This window comes from Engystomops pustulosus, chromosome 4 (genome assembly GCF_040894005.1).
Source record: "Engystomops pustulosus chromosome 4, aEngPut4.maternal, whole genome shotgun sequence".
Classification (NCBI taxonomy): domain Eukaryota; kingdom Metazoa; phylum Chordata; class Amphibia; order Anura; family Leptodactylidae; genus Engystomops; species Engystomops pustulosus.
Window position 1 is genome coordinate 159,716,750 of NC_092414.1, and position 20,606 is coordinate 159,737,355.

Sequence of the window (20,606 nt, forward strand, 5' to 3'; positions counted from 1 at the left end):
GCACCAGCATTCTGCGATTTAAAGGGCCGGTGCGCCAATAATTGGCACAGGCCAGCTGCCTATTCTGTTAAATTCCCGACCCCTTTCTGTGTCCAGTTCCTGTCCCTCGTGTCTGAGAGAAAGCTTTGACTGTGACCTAACCTTCCTCTACGTCCCCGACTCTAATCTCGGGTGCCTGTCCTGACCCCCTGCCTGTCTCTGACTACGATTCTGCTCTGCAACTCTGTACTTCGCCTTGGCCGCCACCGTGGACAAAGTCGCGCCTGTGGAGCGACCTGGTGGTACCGCGCCGCAACAAGTCCAACCTGATTTGCAGCAGGCTCTGGTGAAAACCGGCTACCACTTAGACTCCACTCCCAGGTGGTACAGAGGGTCCACTGCCACTGATCCTGACGTGTGTGTGTGAGCTCGTCGTAGAATACGAGGGGGCTAGAGGCATAGAGCAGCTCAGTGAAGCATCAGACAGAAGAACAAGATGTCTGCTGACTCTAAAGATTCAGGGTCGGGTCCAGGGGCAGCCAAAATTGTGTACACCAGGACTGAATGAGACAGATTAGAATTCTGTGAAATGCTGTATTTTTGTTAATAACAGTGATTTAGAGCAGTGATTTTCAACCAGTGTGCCGTGACACATGGTCGGGTGTGCCGCGGGGAAAGTTCCCCAAACTATGGTGCCCCCTGTGTTTTGTTTCCCGGCAATGCGCAGCGATGCGCAGTCACGGCTTCTTACAATGTAGGAGACGTGTACAATAACACATGCGCAAGCTGAGTATATGGCCATAGTACTTCTCATTGTACCCCTTTATTTTGCAGTATATGAGCCACATAATAAACAGCACCATATACTAAAAACAGGGAGAAACTGAGAACTGTTGAGGAAGAGCTTCGTGTGTCTTTCCACCATTCCTGCCAGGATATCCCTTTTGTGATTATCAAAACAGGCCCAGGTTTCACACTGAGTGAGTAAAATAAATTTAGAATCTATATTATTAACGATATGTATAATATGACTGTTTTAGTGTCATTTTGTGCTGTTTTGGTTGGTGGTGTGCCCCAGGATTTTCTAAGTATAAAAAGTGTGCCGCGGCTCAAAAAAGGTTGAAAATCACTGATTTAGAGAATGTGTTATTTTATTATCCTGAGTACATTTAAGAATCTTGTCTTCGTGGGAATACCCACTTAAGGCTCATTCCACTAGAGCAATGTCTGCTCCCTAAGCAGAGCTGTCCTCCACATGATTGGATAAAATTTACAGGGCCGCTGCCCAGTCTAATCCTAATATACTTTTGTCACTATAAACTTTATATACTTTCAGATTCTGGCTTTTCTTTTGGAATAAATGTTTGGGCTTCTGTGCTCCCACCTGAGTTTTTCTGTTATTCCTCCTAGTGTGCCGCTGTGGAGGCGTGGGGAAAAAATGACAACTTAGACTCCACAGTGTCAGTTTTCCACCCCTGTTTGACCTATGCAGGTTTATGTTTTGTCAAGCTTGAAAAACATCTTAAAAGACGTTACAGTGTGGCCGTCCAAGAAATGGTGTCTTTTTGACATGTGCCATATTTGCAGACAGCCGGCTGATGTCACTCTGTAAAGAGTGGGCGGGACAGAGGGGTGCATAGTATGTGGAAGGGAGGTCAAATGTGCATAATTACGACTGTGGAACCATGAGGCACTCAGGTGAAGTCAGCCTGAGTGCCTTAGGCTCATTTACATATTTGTATAAAGTTATTTTCTTTGTAATTCAGACATGCAATAACTTATAAAACAAACTCCCCGCATCCCATAGAGGTAACGAGCATGCTAATTAGGACAGTCTACCATCACTAATCTGATAGATGTCCTTTAAAGATGCTAATAACTTTTTTTTACAATTTTTGCAATATTAGATGACGTTTTCATTGCTACCATTTTGAGTACTGCACAGACTTTTGATCCAAAAGCGGCGTTTTGGAATTTTGGGTGCAATTATTGAAGGATCAGAAATTTTGGAATGCAGCGATACCTAATACGTTTATGATTTTTACTGTTTATTTATTTTTATATAGGTTCTAGGGTTGTGAGTTTTTTTTTTTTTTACTATTTACTATTTTTCAGACCATTTAGCGTACTTTAATTCTAGCTTGTCTGACGGATCTTACCATATACTGCCATACTACAGTGGGTGGGTGTTACTGGTGGGTGTTTGCTGCTATATGCAGCAAACACCCACCTACTATGGGATCAGCCTTCTCCATACATCCGCAGCCAACGTGTGACGTGTTAATATACCACACGTCGGTAAGGGGTTAAAGGAAATATACCATCAAAATCAAGCATGGTAAACCAGGAACAACCACTAACCCTGCTCTCCGCCATTATGCAATCTGCCAGAAACAGCAGGAACAAAACACAGGGGCACATTTACTTACAAGTTCACCCGAGTTCACTAAAAATGCATTGTCCGTCTATAATGCTGCGTGCGGCGATTCATTAAGATCGTGCGGCAACAATCATGAATCTGGCGCTTCCCCGCACTGGCTGGACAGAGTTCACCATTTTTTTTGTGGTGCACCTTTAACATACAGCATGTGAAACATTTTTAAAGTTAAAGAGGACCAGTTACTAGATTTATACCACCCTGACTATCAATGCCTGCTGATAAAGGATTACAAGTCCTTTCCATATAACCTAAAATTAGCTGCCAGGGAGGCACTGTACCTCTGATATGCAAATTAGCTTTTCTGACTCATCTCTGGTATCTGTGACTCTTCTCTCTCAGGCTAAACCTTGCCCCATTATTGTGACTGACAGCTCTGTGTCTTTTCAAATCACTGTTCTTCCTCCTTGTACTTAGGGACTGTCTTCTAATATTAAACTACAGACATATATTGTGTCAATTTTTTTACACAGTGCCTTGTGTTACATTCATGTCATATGACCAGTGACATCATCGTAGGTCCTTCAGCCTTCTAAGAATAGCAAACTGTACACCATGTATGTGATTACATGAAGTCACAACAGCCTCCATGGAGGATGGAGAGGAGTAGAAGTCCATGGAGGCTGCTGTGACTTCATGTCGTCAGATACATGCAAGGGGGATACTGTTTGATATAATTAAAAGGCAAAAGTACCTGAGATGATGTCAGTCTGGTCACATGACATGAACTGTGACCAGTAAGGAGACATGGGGAGGATTAGATGGGAGGGGTCAACCGAGCAGGACACGCCCCCCTCTGATGCCAAGTAATATAAGATAAAACAACGGTTCTCGGTCTGAATCAGTTGGACCGGCCAACGACACGACCCCTAATCTGAGACGCATGGAGGCTGCGCCACAAAAGGGTCATGTGTGACAGAATCTCAGCACGAACACTTCTTAAATTCCTGTGAAAGACGTTTTAACCATGAAGAACGTGCACGGTCTGACAAAAGTGCACCATGCACCATGAGGCCTTAGGCCAAGTTTACACATGCATTTGTCAAGCTCCGTATACAGGGAGACATGTTTCCAGCCATTATAAGCTTAAACTTTCAGAGTCCTTCCTGTGTGTGACTTTATAATGGATGATACGTGCAGTGGTCACAGATGCGCTGATGTCATAAATCCCACTTATGACTCCATTATTGAAGGTTCCATAATAGCTTCCGCACTGCTGTGCCCACTGCCATTTTGAGCCATTGGACCTTGAGCTTGACTACCTACAATATACCTACCTTGATGCGATTTGGAGGTTCTAGCAGGGACGCCCCATCAGCCCAGGACTCATCACCACAGCGCCGTCATCCTCTTCAAGGGGTTGTCTGCCTCAGACCCGGAGCTGCGAGGGAGGAAGGGACATCCACCACCAGATCAGCCAAATTATTCTAAATTGGGTAAGAGATATTTATTGGCAGTGACCCTCTAAGCCCAGAGGAAGGGCGACCCTTCAGCCATGGCTTCCCTAGAGGTTTCCTCCACAGGGGGTTTTTCCTCTCCTGAGTGCTGAGGGGTGACTCTTCGTGAGTCGGGGGGCTGCCATTGGATGGGATTATAAATAAAGATTTGGCCATGTAATTCCCAATGAAGTGCGTTTTGTGTATTTATTGTCTTCTTTGATTTGAGAATCAGGGTCCATACAGGATCCGTACATATCACACAGTCATAAGGGGACATAGTCCAATAACTGCCCCTATGGATGCATCTGCCCCAGTGGTTGCCCCTTACCATGTGAAGAAGCCATAATGCACAGGTATCAGGTCCATAGAGTAACAATACCTAACTGGAAAAACTGACCTGGATACCCATAACAACCAAACGCAACATAGCTTCTATCTCTTCTAGTTGTTTTCAAATGAAAGCTGATTTGTGATTGGCTACCATTGCCATCCATTTTTTAAACAGTGTAAACTATATCACAGTAATAAAATATTACACCAACAACACAGTCATAGACAGTCCATTACTGAGGTTATGTGCAAAGGGCTGCGGGGTTTCTAGGGGCTCTGCTAGAGGCCTAAAAGATCAAGGAACAATCCTAGATGTGCCTCATATAAAATCAAAAGCTACCACTGGTTGAAGAGAGAACCTCTTTGACAGTTTGGACACAATTTTAGTTGCCCCTGGATCTTCTGGTCAGCAGCCATCTTGTCTAAGGCTTTTGAAGCTTGTCTCTCTGCTCCCTGCACAGGCCCCTCTCCTTGCATTCCAGGACAGAGCTCACACTGATACACAGACACTGACTTCCTGCCAGCATGTACAGCTCACACTGATACACAGACACTGACTTCCTGACAGCATGTACACAGCGTGAGACCTACAAGCTACAGGCAGATAAGTTTTATATCCGGGGAGAGGGAGGCAGGCACAGCGGGTCTGATAGTGTGTGTAGCTGACATGTAGCAAGAGCTGGAGAGTGTCATTGTGTGTAATATGCATCTAATGGATCTTATCATCTCTGATCTGTCTCATCTCTCTATGTGTCAGATACTAGTGAATATTCATAAGGTAAATGAAAGTATATATAAACCTCATAATCTAACCACATCAGCGCACAGAACTAGAAGGATGATATAGTGTCTACTTGGAGAGTACAGACTCTGGAATCTTCGACCAGCCTAGGGAGTTTTAGTTGCTAAACAGTAATACAACTGAGTACAATTGTAAAGTAAAGGGTTAAAAATGTTTATCGTGTTAACATCACCAGGGGATTGAAATTTTATTTAATGGGCAAACCTCTAAAGGTTTTTAGTGATTTTATGCCTCTTTCAACAACAGCCACAAAAAAAAAAAAAAAAAAATAGTTCCAAGCAGCAGCTATGGATTTGCGGCTTTTTACAAAAAAGCTGCAGAGAACACTGCGGAAAACTAGGCAACGGCTAACTTTGAAGTCTTAGGCACCAAAACAAAAGCTCAAATAAAGAAGAAAAAGGCTGTGTTCACACATGACATTTACATGGCATTTTGAAACACAATACAACAGTTGAGGAGAGAAATTTGCCTAATGTTAAAACAATGTTAATGCGTGCATTATGGTGTGTGTTTACAGGTGGTGTTAACACGTTATTTAAACACAATGTTGACAGCAATGTAATCAGGCAAATCTCTTCTCAGCTACTGTGACGTGGCAGGTCCGTGCGTGCTGGCCACGCACACACTATAATGTCAGCAGTGCTTGACTGCATAGTGTGTGCAGTCTGCACGCAAGGACCAGCCGCTCCCAGAAGAAGAGGACTGGCTGGCGGCGTTGGAAAGGTGAGTGTTGACATTATTTTTTCAAGTGCTAGGCATAAAGTCCTAGTAGGGTGATTGGCAGTGGCCAATGTGTGGACCACCACATTTTATAAAAAAAAAACAAAAACCCATTGCAGTTTCTCTGAGAATCCGGATAGAACCCCCCACCATCTTTAGAATAAAGGGAACCTGTCATCAGAATTTGACCTAATAAACCACTACTAGAATGTTGTCAAGCAGCTTAACACCTTCGAGGTCATGTTTTTTTCATGGCCCAGCGTGGTTCTATCATGCAGAAAATCAACTTTGAAGTGAGATATAGACTGGTATAAAGTCAAGGGGTCTGAGATTTTAACATTGAAGTTAAGATCTCACCACATCCTCCCATGTGATTGATATCATAAATCAGACTTCAGGAGATCTGGTTAGTGATGTTTCTGGATGCACGATCCGTGTATCAATTACAGTGAAGGGGGCATAGAAGGCAAGGAGAGCTTGACTTCAGTGCTAAATTCTCAGCCTCCTTTATACAACTAATTCGCATCTGAAAGCTGATTTTCTGGATGATGCCACCACACTGGACCATGAAATAAACATGATCTAGAAGGTGTTTAGCTGCATGACATACTAGTAGTGATTTATTAGCTCAATATTTGCTGACAGGTTCCCTTTAATGTCCTTTCAGAAGAATAATGAAGAAATTGTTTTTAAAATAAAATCCACTTTCCATTGATTTGTTTTATTTGTTACTTGTACACTGCACAGATTCAGGAAAAAAACATAAGGCATGTTACGGCATTGATGCAGATTTGAAGCCAATTTCCCCAGAAATATATCCGCTTTAAATTGTGCCCTGTGCGCTCACACCAATAAATACTCAATCATTTATCTTTAATGTGTAAACACAATGACATTATACACCCTTTGCCCAAAAGTATTACCCTTGATAATATCTCATGTAAAGTAACTTTATTATCAATGCTACAATAAGCTAAACACAGCTGGACACGCAGCCCCCCGTCAGGACACCTCCTCTACTACTGTCTGAGAAGACCCCCGAATCACGTCCCTTCATCACCGCGCATGCGCTATAATGGTCCTGTCACCGCCTTACATCAATATCCCTCCGCCACCCGCTTCTTTTTCGTAAATTAAACCTCGGCCTTCGTGGCTGTGCGGCTTTCTATAAAGTCCCCTTCCAACTGTCTGTAAAAAAAAAAATAACAGGCTTAAAAACCGTAAAAATGGCATGACAGTAACACTTTGTATTCCAATAATGCGACGCTGCATCCTCGACGTGAGTGGATGTGATGCGGCCCTATAGAGATCACTGTACACATCCGCGCACAACGCGGGGGACTTTTCTTCGGGGATTTTCGGCGCCGATGAGATTGCATTTGAAGTAAACCGGGTCGGTGCAGGGAGAAGCCCCTCTGCCGGAAGTTCAGCAGCCAGGAGCTGGGTGGGCGGCAGAGCCACGGTGGGCACGGTAAGGCGAGTGAGCGCATTTCTGTCAGGTTACCGAATCTTTTCCAGGTCAGTGTTGGGTGTCGGGCCCTACCGGATGTGGAAGTTGATCTCTTCTGTGGTAAAAAATAATTCAACTTCCCCCGGAACCCAGATCATCCGAACGATTTCCTGTTTATTGCGTTAAAGTCGGCAGGTTTCCGGGGACCCGGGGCCGTGCAGTGTGAATCCCGGGCTACGGGGGCTGCGCTGCGGGATCGCTCGGTGCCTGTGACCGAGTGGCGGGAATGGAGGCCGCGCTCACCCCCCACCGGGACGTGGGCGCACATTGGGCGGGAAAGCGCCTCCCGGCCCCGGGGCTGCCTGATACACCGGGTGCTATCCGTGTTACCAACTAATAAATATACCAGTGCTGTGTGCGGGGAGCGGCCATTGTCCTCCATGGCTAATGTACATCTAGTGATTCACCCTACTGTGTGCCGGATACTGACCCTGTACAGCACCCTATATCTTACTGCAGGGTGCTGTGTACTGCACCCTATATAATACCGCAGGGTGCTGTGTACTGACCCTGTACTGCACCCTATAGAATACCGCAGGGTGCTGTGTACTGACCCTGTACTGCACCCTATATAATACCGCAGGGTGCTGTGTACTGACCCTGTACTGCACCCTATAGAATACCGCAGGGTGCTGTGTACTGACCCTGTACTGCACCCTATAGAATACCGCAGGGTGCTGTGTACTGACCCTGTACTGCACCCTATAGAATACCGCAGGGTGCTGTGTACTGACCCTGTACTGCACCCTATAGAATACCGCAGGGTGCTGTGTACTGACCCTGTACTGCACCCTATAGAATACCGCAGGGCGCTGTGTACTGACCCTGTACTGCACCCTATAGAATACCGCAGGGTGCTGTGTACTGACCCTGTACTGCACCCTATAGAATACCGCAGGGTGCTGTGTACTGACCCTGTACTGCACCCTATAGAATACCGCAGGGTGCTGTGTACTGACCCTGTACTGCACCCTATAGAATACCGCAGGGTGCTGTGTACTGACCCTGTACTGCACCCTATAGAATACCGCAGGGTGCTGTGTACTGACCCTGTACTGCACCCTATAGAATACCGCAGGGTGCTGTGTACTGACCCTGTACTGCACCCTATAGAATACCGCAGGGCGCTGTGTACCGACCCTGTACTGCACCCTATAGAATACCGCAGGGCGCTGTGTACCGACCCTGTACTGCACCCTATAGAATACCGCAGGGCGCTGTGTACCGACCCTGTACTGCACCCTATAGAATACCGCAGGGCGCTGTGTACTGACCCTGTACTGCACCCTATAGAATACCGCAGGGTGCTGTGTACTGACCCTGTACTGCACCCTATAGAATACCGCAGGGTGCTGTGTACTGACCCTGTACTGCACCCTATAGAATACCGCAGGGTGCTGTGTACTGAACCTGTACTGCACCCTATAGAATACCGCAGGGCGCTGTGTACCGACCCTGTACTGCACCCTATAGAATACCGCAGGGCGCTGTGTACCGACCCTGTACTGCACCCTATGGAATAACGCAGGGCGCTGTTTACCGACCCTGTACTGCACCCTATAGAATACCGCAGGGCGCTGTGTACCGACCCTGTACTGCACCCTATAGAATACCGCAGGGCGCTGTGTACCGACCCTGTACTGCACCCTATAGAATACCGCAGGGCGCTGTGTACCGACCCTGTACTGCACCCTATAGAATACCGCAGGGCGCTGTGTACCGACCCTGTACTGCACCCTATAGAATACCGCAGGGCGCTGTGTACCGACCCTGTACTGCACCCTATAGAATACCGCAGGGCGCTGTGTACCGACCCTGTACTGCACCCTATAGAATACCGCAGGGCGCTGTGTACCGACCCTGTACTGCACCCTATAGAATACCGCAGGGCGCTGTGTACCGACCCTGTACTGCACCCTATAGAATACCGCAGGGCGCTGTGTACTGACCCTGTACTGCACCCTATAGAATACTGCAGGGTGCTGTGTAGTGTACTCGCCCTCTACTGTACCCTAAAGAATACTGCAGGGTGCTGTGTACCGACCCTGTACTGCACCCTATAGAATACTGCAGGGCGCTGTGTAGTGTACTCGCCCTGTACTGTACCCTATAGAATACTGCAGGGTGCTGTGTACCGACCCTGTACTGCACCCTATAGAATACCGCAGGGCGCTGTGTACCGACCCTGTACTGCACCCTATAGAATACCGCAGGGCGCTGTGTACCGACCCTGTACTGCACCCTATAGAATACCGCAGGGCGCTGTGTACTGACCCTGTACTGCACCCTATAGAATACTGCAGGGTGCTGTGTAGTGTACTCGCCCTCTACTGTACCCTAAAGAATACTGCAGGGTGCTGTGTACCGACCCTGTACTGCACCCTATAGAATACTGCAGGGCGCTGTGTAGTGTACTCGCCCTGTACTGTACCCTATAGAATACTGCAGGGTGCTGTGTACCGACCCTGTACTGCACCCTATAGAATACCGCAGGGCGCTGTGTAGTGTACTCGCCCTCTACTGTACCCTATAGAATACTGCAGGGTGCTGTGTACTGACCCTGTGCTGTACCCAATAAATAGCAAGCAAGGACAGTCCACTTTAGAAGCGCATCTTCCAGGGATCTTTTGTTACAAAAGGTATATAAGAGGTATATAGAACAATGCGTTTCGGCATTGAACTAATGCATTCATCAGGTTAAAAGCCAATATATGTACAAGTGGTATAGTCGATTTCCTTTTACCCTATATAATACTGCAGGGATTTGTTCTGTCCCCTCACAATTATAATGTTATCCTCCATTTCAAGATTTGCTATAGCATCTGCAACGTCAGCAGTGCAGATGTGAAAAGCGTTAAACATACTAATACCAACTACAATACTCAAGTGCTGATGTATTAACCCCTTCACGCTCCGCGGCGGATATATCCGCCACGGAGCGCAGTGACTAGCGCTCAGTGGCGGATATATCCGCCACGGCGCTTATGCCGGCTCGGCTCTGGATCAGAGCCGAACCGGCATCGGGAAACACGGGGTGCCGGCTGTAACTAATAGCCGGCACCCCAGTGTAACACCCGCGATCGGAGTTGTCTCCGATCGCGGGTGCTTAACCCGTTAGATGCCGCGGTCAGCGCGACCGCGGCATCTAACAAGTATCTGGGGGGTCTTTCCCCCACGATCGGCCCCCCGAACCGTTTTCGGGGGGCGCCGATCGTTGCTATAGTAACTCTGGGGTCCGATCTGGACCCCAGAGTTACTAGCAAGAATTGCCAGTAAGATGGCGTCTGTGACGTCATCTTACTGGCAAAGTGCCAGCCTATGCAAGTGCATAGGCTGACACTGATAATACTCTGCAATACATCAGTATTGCAGAATATTATCATGAAGAAGCAATCAGATGATTGCTTCTTCATGTCCCATGGTATAAAAGTGAAAAAGTAAAAAAAAAAAAGTTATTCAATAAAAAAATAGTCATAAATCACTAAAAATGCCCCAAACCCCCAAAACATATAAAGAGACATATAACTCAAAAAAAAAAGTCTAAATCATAACACAAACCCCACATATATAGTATCACCGCGTCCGTAACAACCCGTAGAATAAAAGTAAATCATTATTGAACCCCCACGATAAACGCCGTAAAAAAAAACTGTTATAAACCCTCCAAAAATTATGATTTTTACCTTTTCAATCCCACAAAAAATGATATAAAATGCGACCAAAAAACCATATGTACTCAGACATGATACTGGTGCAAAGTACAACATGTCCCGCAAAAAACAATCCATCAACCAGCTCCGTAGCCAAAAACGTAACAAAGTTATGCCACTTGGAAGATGGCAATACAAAAATTATAGATTTTTCCCCACATTAGGGTTTTGTTTGACAAATTTAGTAAAACGTAAGAAAATATATTCATGTCTGGTATCCCCGTAATCGTATCAACCCATAGAATAAAGATAACATGACTATTAGTCTATACGGTGAACACCATAAAAAAAAAAGTCAAAAATCCAGTACAGAATTGATGCTTTTCTACTCCTGCCCTCAAAAAAACTTCCTAAATTTTCAACAATAGGTGATACCAACCCCAAAATGGTAACAATGGAAAAAGCATCTCATCCCGCAAAAAAAATGGCATCACATGGCCCCAATAACGAAAAAGCGAAAATTTTATAGCCTTCAAAAGGGGCCAATGAGGAAACTAAAATCCTGGCAGCTGCAGCGCCCTCCTTCCCTTCTGCACCTCGCTGTGCGCCCATAAAACAAGTCACAGCCACATGTGGGGGGTCTTTGTACTCAGGAGAAATTGCAGAACAAATTGTATGGTGGGTTTTCTCTTTTTATATTTTGGAAATGTGTAAATTTTAGGGCTAAATGAACGTATAAGGGAACAATATGACCATTCTAAATTTCACCTCCATTTTGATTCAATTACTATGAAGATCTCAAGGGGTTAACAATCTTCGTAAAAGCTGTTTCTGATAGCTTGAGGGGTGCAGATTTGAAAATGGGTAGATTATATAGGGGGTTTTGATGCTAAATATGTAAAATTTCATTCAAAACTGTATTTATCCCCAAAATAGTCAATTCTGAAAATCCGGAAAAGCGATATTCTATTTGTAAGCCGCGTGACGTCAAAATAAATTATCCAGATATTTCAGAAATTATGAAAATGTAAAGTAGACAAATGGGAAATGTTATTCAGCAACTTATTTAGGTGGTAAATCTATCTGCCTGAAAACGCAATGATTTAGAATTTCGAAAATGGCAAATTTTTCAAAAAATGTATCATATTTTCTTTTTTTTGTAAATAAACGCAAAACTTATCTGCCAAAATTTACCACTAAAATGAAGTACAACATGTGGGGAAAAAACAATCTCAGAATCGTTTTGATAAGTAACAGTGTTCAAAAGTTATAACCATATAAAGCGAAGCAAGTCAGAATCCAAAAAATCGGGCTGAGCCTTAAGCTGTAAAATGGCTGCGTCCTTAAGGGGTTAAGAATCTTGGAAACCTCCACACCCCCAGGACAGGGTTGTAGTTGCCGTGTTCCTGTTCCAGGGTGCGTGGCAGTCTCCCATCCTGCTGCATCTCTGGCCTGGCCACAAATGTCAGGGGCCAAGAGGAATATTCTTTCTGAGCCAGCAGATTATTGGTTTATTACATTGATTACCCTTCAAGTGACTTACGGTATACAGCATAAAACTTTCCAGGCAGCAGCTTCTTGCAGTTGCCATAATGGTGGAGGCTCTGTTTTTGATGGGTCATGGCAAAAAACAATTTCCTTAGATTTTATGAATGAGTGCAATTTTTTAAAAAATAAACAGTTAAGCACTCGCCCATAGTTAGCAGTAATTACATATATCTCATGTCTTCTGATGACTGCAGTACATAGTAGGGCTGGAAAAGGCAACCACCTTTATACTTTTTATAGACAAACTGTTTGATTCCAGTAATTGTAATGTTTTAAGGGCTCATTCACACTGCCATCTGGGGGGGGAAGTATATGCCACCTCAAATTTGCGGCGGCATATATGTCCCCATAGACAGCAATGGGGGCCCAGCAGAAATACAGTGCCACACATGCATGGCACCGGTCCGCGCTGTACACGGGGGAAAGATGCCGTGCGCCGCTGTTCTCTATGGAGGGGTCTCCTCTTCTCCAGCGCCAGGCGGGCATACGGCTGTGTGAATGTACCCTAATAAAGAGCTAATTTAGCACTACTTACAGTCAGGCAGCATTCCCACATTGCAGTTCAATTGAAACAGGTTAAGCCGCTCATTGTTGCGTTTGAATTGTGGTTTGAAATACAATTAATGAATGCACTCTTTGAGAATTACTGGATAACACCACTCAGACCTTGAGTTGTTCTGAATAAACTTGTGCAATCTATTTTAGTAGACCTGTTGTGATTACAGGACCTGTGATGTCACCACATAACCATTCATGTCATGGGAAAAAGTTTAAGGCTATATTCACACTGCCGTTGCCCGTCCGGCAGTGCACGGGGAGAGGAGAAGGAGGTGAGCGCAGCTCACCCCCGCCCCTCTCCATAGAGATAGATGGCGCAAGGCGCCGTATTACGGAAAAGATAGGACAGGTCCTATCTTTTTCCCGGGTACGGAACGGTACGGTGCCACACGTGTGCTGCACCGTACCACTCCCGTAGGGCGCCGTGCGCCAATTGCTGCCTATGGAGGACGTATAATGTCCGTATTTTCGTCGGCCGTATATTCGTCGGTCGTATATACGTCCTCCATACAGTAGTGTGAATGTAGCCTAACAGTGGGAAACTCCGTGTATGTGTGTGTGAGCTCCATCCCGGGCTGATGGGGACAAGGCTAGAGGCTACAGTGCAGAGAGAGAGAAAAACTCCGCATCACAGCCTCACACAGAAATCAAAGATGGCTTCCCGGACCCTAAGGCTGCGGTCACACGTTAAAAAAAACACATGCGTTTAAAAAAAAAAAAAAAAAATTATTTTGACCGGTTTTAATTAAGATAAATGGGAAAACCAGACAAAAACGGATGCGTTTTCAACGGACTGCTTAGAAACAGGTTCAAAACACCACATGTGGCCGCACCCTAAGTCAGAAGTTACAAGGTTGTGAGACAGGTTGGATGAAATGCTGTATTTTTGTTAGGGGACCTGTCACTTGAATATTCCCAAGTAATAGCATTGTTAAATTGCTGGCTTTATTGGAACATACCGCACTGCACTACATAGCCGTCTGAACATGAGGGGGCAGTCCGAGGCGCTCCCCTCTCCTCAGCTTCTTCCCCCGACAGCCCCTCCTACACCATAGGCTGGCCATGACAGCACCGACCACGGCAGTGATAGGCGGATGTTGGCTGTTTTATACAGCCATTACCCGGTGTGTATGGAGAGCTCAGCTCGTGAGCTCTCTCCATACACCCTTTGCCACACGAGGACGATATAGTTCGTCCTCGGTCGGCAAGGTGTTAAGTATATGTCCATGAGGGGTGACATTTTCCCTGTCTAACTTTGGTCCATAGGCTCACTTGGGATTGTACTGTGTCAAGGCTATGTGCACTATTCCATAAGCTGACAAGCAGACCTCTGAAAGATAGGAGCCACAGACAAATACACACACTACTTACACCAAGTTTACAAGTTAATAGCTTCCAGTTCATGTATTTTTCATGGCCCATCCAGAAAATCCGCTTTGAAGAGAGACTTTAAAATGGTTGTATAAATTCATGTTAGTTTATCAAGTCAAGCTCTTCCCTCTTCAAAATGCCCCCTTTACTTTAATTGACACCTCTGCCTTCAGGGACATTATAACCATCTCTCCTGACAGTGGTGGGTCATTTTGAGCAGGGCTATTGGAGTCGGTGACAATTTTGGTGGAGTTAGAGTGATAAAATGGACAGACTCAACAAACTTTTAATAAATTATAAACATTTCAAAATGTCTGTTCTATTCCTGATCTGAGAAGTCCAGGGGTGAGTAACACTTGATGGTCCAAGGGGTATACTGCTATATAAGGGTCCACATCAGTTACCAGTACCCTAGTTATAAATGCCACAGTACAATACTGCATTCAGAGCAAAAACTAATAGTACTGGAGTCTGGGGAGCAGAATACTAATACTGGAGACCCCCAGTGCAGATAAATGTTGGAGATCCCATAGCAGACAAATAAAAATGATTCCTCTCCTTTCTTGGCTGCTTTTTTTTCCTCCCTTCAACATTCTGCAGATTCTCTCCTCCATGTGCGCACTGCACTGTCCCCACACTGGTTGTATGAGCCAGCATCTAGAACCAGAGCAGAACTGCACAGCACACAGAGTACAGCTCTGCTCCTGTGGCCTTTCTGTGCGGTCTCCTTAACATGACGCAACCAGTGTCAGAGTCTGGATTTGGAGTGGCAGGAAAACGGTGAGAACTTCTCAGCTGCACTCAATGCTACCCAAATTCCTGCACGAGTGATCGCTTCCATCAGTCATGGAAGTGCTCATTGGACTCTGCAACTCATGGCTTGACAGACTGCATGTGGCCTGTCGGCAGAGCTTGTGTACCCCTGATAGCCCTTTTAGTTGAGATCAATGTGGCTGCACTTTATGTGCATGCTCAGGAATGAAGCTCCTCTGCTGTAGATTAGAGGAATAAGGCACTGGGAAGGATTGCCCACATTTATCTCCGTACTGCTAGAGTGACCAAGAAAACAGATCTGTGGAGTTATAGTGATATCTCCCTGATGAGGTGGCCCCTGCTCTGCCACTAACCTGACATCTACATAAAGGATTCCCTGCCCCATGTCTGCTCTGGGGAAACCTTTGGAGATGTAGAGATTCCATATATGGGCTGATCTGATATTATCCTGATTACTTGGTCCCTGCTCTACAGTTAACCTGACATATCTACACAAAGGATTCCCTGCCCGATGTCTGCAGATAAAAGTAGTCTGTAGAGTCAGTGGAAATCTTTCAGTACTGCAAGTAACAGAAACCAGCTTTGAAAGTATTGCACAAGTACCAAGATTTTGATGCATCGTGAAACCCTAGTACTATATTGCACTTTTTTTCTGTAAAACATATTTTTTTTATACAAAAGCTCTTTGGCAGGGTATGTACTATGCTCTGTGGGGACTGGGGGAGTGCTAAAAATGGGTCTTCTGATGACAGGTTCCTTTCAATGTATCTATTTTAGTGGGGTGTCTTTTAAATCGATGGTTTATTGTATGTATTAATAAATTGTTATTATTTAAGTGTAATTACTGTGTATTTTCTGTATTGACAGCTATTGAAGAAGTGTTTATAGGTTCATATTAATTATAAATTCTCATATGTGAGTTGATTTTGATATGTTGATCCCTATTATCGGAGTAGCCTTAGCCCTCGGAGCTCATGAGGGGTACTCCATATCCTGAGTAGCCTCTGCAGGGAATTAACATATACATTAATATTATTTATCAATCTCTACCTGCCCACAGATCCCGACGGGACTTAAGAGCAAGGCCGGGTGAGTGTGTGTAGTGTTCTGTGTGTGCAGTGTGAGTGTAGTGTGTGAGTGTAGTGTAGTGTGTGCAGTGTGAGTGTAGTGTTCTGTGTGTGCAGTGCGAGGCGAGTGTAGTGTGCGCAGTGTGCGAGTGTAGTGTGTGCGGTGTATTACCGAAATTTTCATACTCCTCCTCGGGTAAAAATACTCCTCAAAAATGGTGAATGGTGGAAAAATGTTAGTGCGACCTCTGCACGTGAGGGCTCACAATTAAGTATTAATATAGACTGAATCTACAGTCTAACTCTACCAAGTAAATAGATACCTGATGGTAGATTTTCTTTTAAAGCAAGATTTCTTATAGTCATAAAAATACATTACATTTCATCTTCAGGCATATGGAAGTATATTCAGGCAGTCGCTGGGTTACATACAAGATAGGTTCTTAAGTTGAATTTGTATGTAAGTCAGAACTGAATATTTTATATTCCCAGCCAAAATTTTTTTGGTCTCTGTGACAATTTGGATATAAACCTTTTGGTTTTAAATAGCAATTGCAGACACCTTTGATAACTCTTAGGCTATATTCACACACATATGGCGGACGTATATACGTCCCCTATATATGGCACCATCTTTCTCCCGTAATACGGCGCCGCGGCCATATATATCGCTATGGAGAGGGGCGGGGTGAGCGGCGCTCACCCCTCCTCCTCTCCCCGGAGCCGACATGTGCCCGTCGTACCATAGTCTGTGTGAATGTAGCCTCACAGCTGATAATTGTAGCCTAAATCTAAAGTACAATAAATTACCAACATCCAGATGGCCGTATTATACTTTATTATACTTTATATACTGTATTATACTTGATTATCAAAACTTTTCACTTTTGTTTAGATGTCCCTGGTAGATTTGGGGAAAAAACTCTTAGAGGCAGCTCGAGCCGGTCAGGATGATGAAGTTCGGATTTTAATGGCAAATGGAGCACCGTTTACTACAGATTGGGTAATTATTAATTCACTGTATTATTATATATATTTTTTGTAAGAAATGTGTGTATAGCAGGATACCTTTGTATGGAGCATGTAATGGAGATATAGCATATAAAATGCACCTTCTCTAATAATGGGTATTAGGAGTAGGGACATTTATCTTGGTGCATCTGGTCACTTTCATTGGACATCAGCAAGGTGAGTGGCACTGACCCATTGATGTCCTTTTGGCTGCAAGCAATGGCAAACCGTTCACATGATCGTATGCATGAGGCCTTACCCTGTTACAATCTACTTGTAATTTTTAACTTAAAGATGTCTTTACTTATAATGTGCAGTAAATATTATTCACTTGTCAACCTGTCCTGTAAATATGGCACCGTATGAATACGGTGGGCTGGCAAATCATAGATGGCTGACTATTGGCTGGCTAACAGAATACACCTCCCTCTGGATACTTCATGTATGTACAGCAGCATACAGCGCACAGCCGTATGCAGCATGTATTTAGCCTGTATTTTATATGTTCCCATTGACTTCTATGGGCCGTACAGAACGGAAATATGGTGGAAAATGGGACATGCTCTATATTTTTATACATCCTGCTCACGGTATGATACGTTGGACAATATATGGCTATGTACATGGATGGTCATATTGCCCATTGGATGCATGGGGCCATATATACGGCTGTTTTAATACGTTCTCTGCATGTTCATGTGCATGAGGCCTAAGGGAAAGAAAAATGAAAAGGTGAAATTTAGAACTGAAAGGCATGGGTTAAAGTATCTAAATGGTCACTCTAATTATCTTGTATACTTGTCACATTATGAATTCTTTTTTTTATGTGTTTACAGCTTGGAACGTCTCCACTTCATCTTGCCGCTCAGTATGGTCATTATTCCACAACTGAAGTGCTGCTTAGGGCAGGAGTGAGTAGAGATGCGCGCACAAAGGTTGACAGAACACCTTTGCACATGGCTGCTTCAGAAGGACACGCAAATATTGTAGAAGTATTACTTAAGGTAAGAAATTCAAGGGATTTAGGACAAATGCACAAAATATTATTTTGGCAGACCACACATCCAATCCATTAAAAATTAGAGCATTTTCTAGGCCATTTTTTAGTCATCGTTTCAGTAATTAATAAACTACAGATTAAGGATTCATGGGAAACTGATGCTAGACTGATGCAAATTGACTAAAAAATGGAAGAAAATGTCAGTTTTTCACAACCAAGATTTGGCAATTCATATTCAGATAGCCTTATGCACTTCTACCAGTGCAAGGTAATTGTATAAAGTTACTTATTGATGTTGCATAAAGAGGGAACTTGATGTATTTCAAGTTGTGTTGTACAACAACATGAGCCACTATGATGACGTTTACTCTGAGAACCTTATGGGCAACATTGATAAATGTGAGCCATTACACAAAGCCAGCCCACCTCACAGTAAGACACAAGACAACCATTTTTGTGATAGGTGTCCTAGCTGATGTGAACAGAACCTTATCTGCAACACCTTTTCTTTTCTGTTGTAGCATGGTGCAGATATTAATGCCAAAGATATGTTGAAAATGACTGCACTCCACTGGGCAACTGAGCACAATCACCAAGAAGTAGTAGAGCTTCTAATAAAGTATGGAGCAGATGTACATAGTCAAAGCAAGTTCTGTAAAACTGCATTTGATATCTCCGTGGATAATGGAAATGAAGATCTTGCAGAAATCCTACAGGTGGGTTTAATAAAATGACAATGTACATATAGTTACTGGTTTTGCACTAATGGATTATTAAGGTCCTGTGTTTAGGGAGAAAGATGAGTGTACTGTATGTCTGCTTTTTGATTCAGAAGCACCATTGTGGTTTTCCCGAAATCATTAGAGAACTGATATAGATGATATTTGTGTCCTGGGCAGTGGTCTCGTACACTGAGCTGTGGAAACCATGGCTGTGTGTATGAGCTAATAGAAAGCATTTATCTGTGTGCTTTTCATTGAATCAGATGGCACACACAAAAAAATCTACATTTGCATTTTGGATCATGTCCAGTAACAGATAACCTTCAGATGTTTAGTTTCATAATTTCAATTATGTTCTATTTTGTTTTTGTTAGATTGCAATGCAGAACCAAATTAATACAAATCCTGAAAGCCCAGACACTGTAACAATACATACAGCTACGCCACAGTTTTTCATTGGACCTGGAGGGGTAGTAAATTTAACAGGTAAGAAATGTTATTGTAATAAAATGTTGTGGTCTTCAATTATACCTACCGTATTTATCGGACTATAAGACGCACTGGACCATAAGACGCACCTGGGTTTTAGAGGAGGAAAAATAAGAATTTTTTTTTTTCCCAAAAATGTGTGTGTTAAAATATTTAATAAAGTAACAGTAAAGTAACGGTACCGTACGGAGCGGTGCTGTGCAGCCGTGTTTCTCTTTGGAAAGGGGCAGGGGCGAGCAGCGCTCACCACTTCCTCTCCTGGGCACTGACGTGTGCCCGCTGTGAATGTGGCCTACGGGGGCTGTGTATGGGATACTTTTATTAGGGGTCATTGTGTGACATTTGGTGAAGTTTTAATAGTGTACTGTGTTCGGGGAGAATTAATGGGGAGACTTTATTAGGGAACATTTTATGGGGCACTGTTACCTGGTGCTGAAGGATGACTCCAGTGCAGATACCACAAGTGTTCTGTCAGTTTCAGCCCTATACAGAACACTTGGTGGTCGGGGGAGTGTTGTTTCTTTGACCAAACACTAATTGGCTAGGGTTTGGCTAGCAGCAAGCTCAGACAACCAGTATTGGGGGCAGAATAGTCCAGTCAGCATGCACTGCATGCTGCCGCTGCCTTCAGTTTTCACGGCTGCGCTTACTGCCAATAGCTTTCACTGGCAGAGCCAGAGCCAGATTAAGGTTGGTGGGGGCCCCTGGGCACAAAATCTTGTGGAGGCCCCACTGAATGTAGCATACATACACATCCTCCTGCTCACTATCTACTTTCTGACCAGTAATACATCCGCTAAATCCCCAGTAATACATCCACCGCACCACCAGTAATACATCTATATACAGCCGCCAACCCCCCAGTAATACATCTATATACAGCCGCCAACCCCCCAGTAATACATCTATATACAGCCGCCAACCCCCCAGTAATACATCCCCATACAGCCGCACCACCAGCAATAAATCCGCATACAGTCGCCGCGCCACCAGCAATACATCTATATACAGCCGCCGCACCACCAGCAATACATCTATATACAGCCGCCGCACCACCAGCAATACATCTATATACAGCCGCCGCACCACCAGCAATACATCTATATACAGCCGCCGCACCACCAGCAATACATCTATATACAGCCGCCGCACCACCAGCAATACATCTATATACAGCCGCCGCACCACCAGCAATACAT

The 20,606-nt window shown here is 44.4% G+C and overlaps 2 protein-coding genes across 6 annotated transcripts in view; one reads left to right on the top strand and one right to left on the bottom strand.

Moving 5' to 3' along the window:
* Window positions 1-4,230, bottom strand: part of USP8 (ubiquitin specific peptidase 8) — a 40,353-nt gene extending 36,123 nt beyond the window's left edge. Inside the window, exons 1-2 of the mRNA XM_072148314.1 lie at window positions 4,184-4,230; window positions 3,694-3,797 (exon numbers count right to left, since the gene is read on the bottom strand). The gene's annotated coding sequence lies outside the window, so the exon portion shown is untranslated. The remainder of the gene's footprint in view (window positions 1-3,693; window positions 3,798-4,183) is intronic.
* Window positions 4,231-6,890: 2,660 nt separating this feature from the next.
* Window positions 6,891-20,606, top strand: part of GABPB1 (GA binding protein transcription factor subunit beta 1) — a 29,196-nt gene continuing 15,480 nt past the window's right edge. For 2 of the 5 annotated variants that reach the window (XR_011855005.1, XR_011855004.1), the window contains exons 1-5: window positions 10,670-11,545; window positions 17,081-17,188; window positions 18,033-18,200; window positions 18,718-18,912; window positions 19,293-19,404. Coding sequence is in view for 3 of the 5 variants with exons in the window: in XM_072148315.1 (XP_072004416.1) it covers window positions 11,498-11,545; window positions 17,081-17,188; window positions 18,033-18,200; window positions 18,718-18,912; window positions 19,293-19,404 (631 nt within the window). In the remaining 2 variants the exon portion in view is untranslated. Of the gene's footprint in view, window positions 7,179-10,669; window positions 11,546-17,080; window positions 17,189-18,032; window positions 18,201-18,717; window positions 18,913-19,292; window positions 19,405-20,606 lie in introns of those variants that run through there. The other 3 variants (XM_072148315.1, XM_072148317.1, XM_072148316.1) reach the window with 2 other exon arrangements.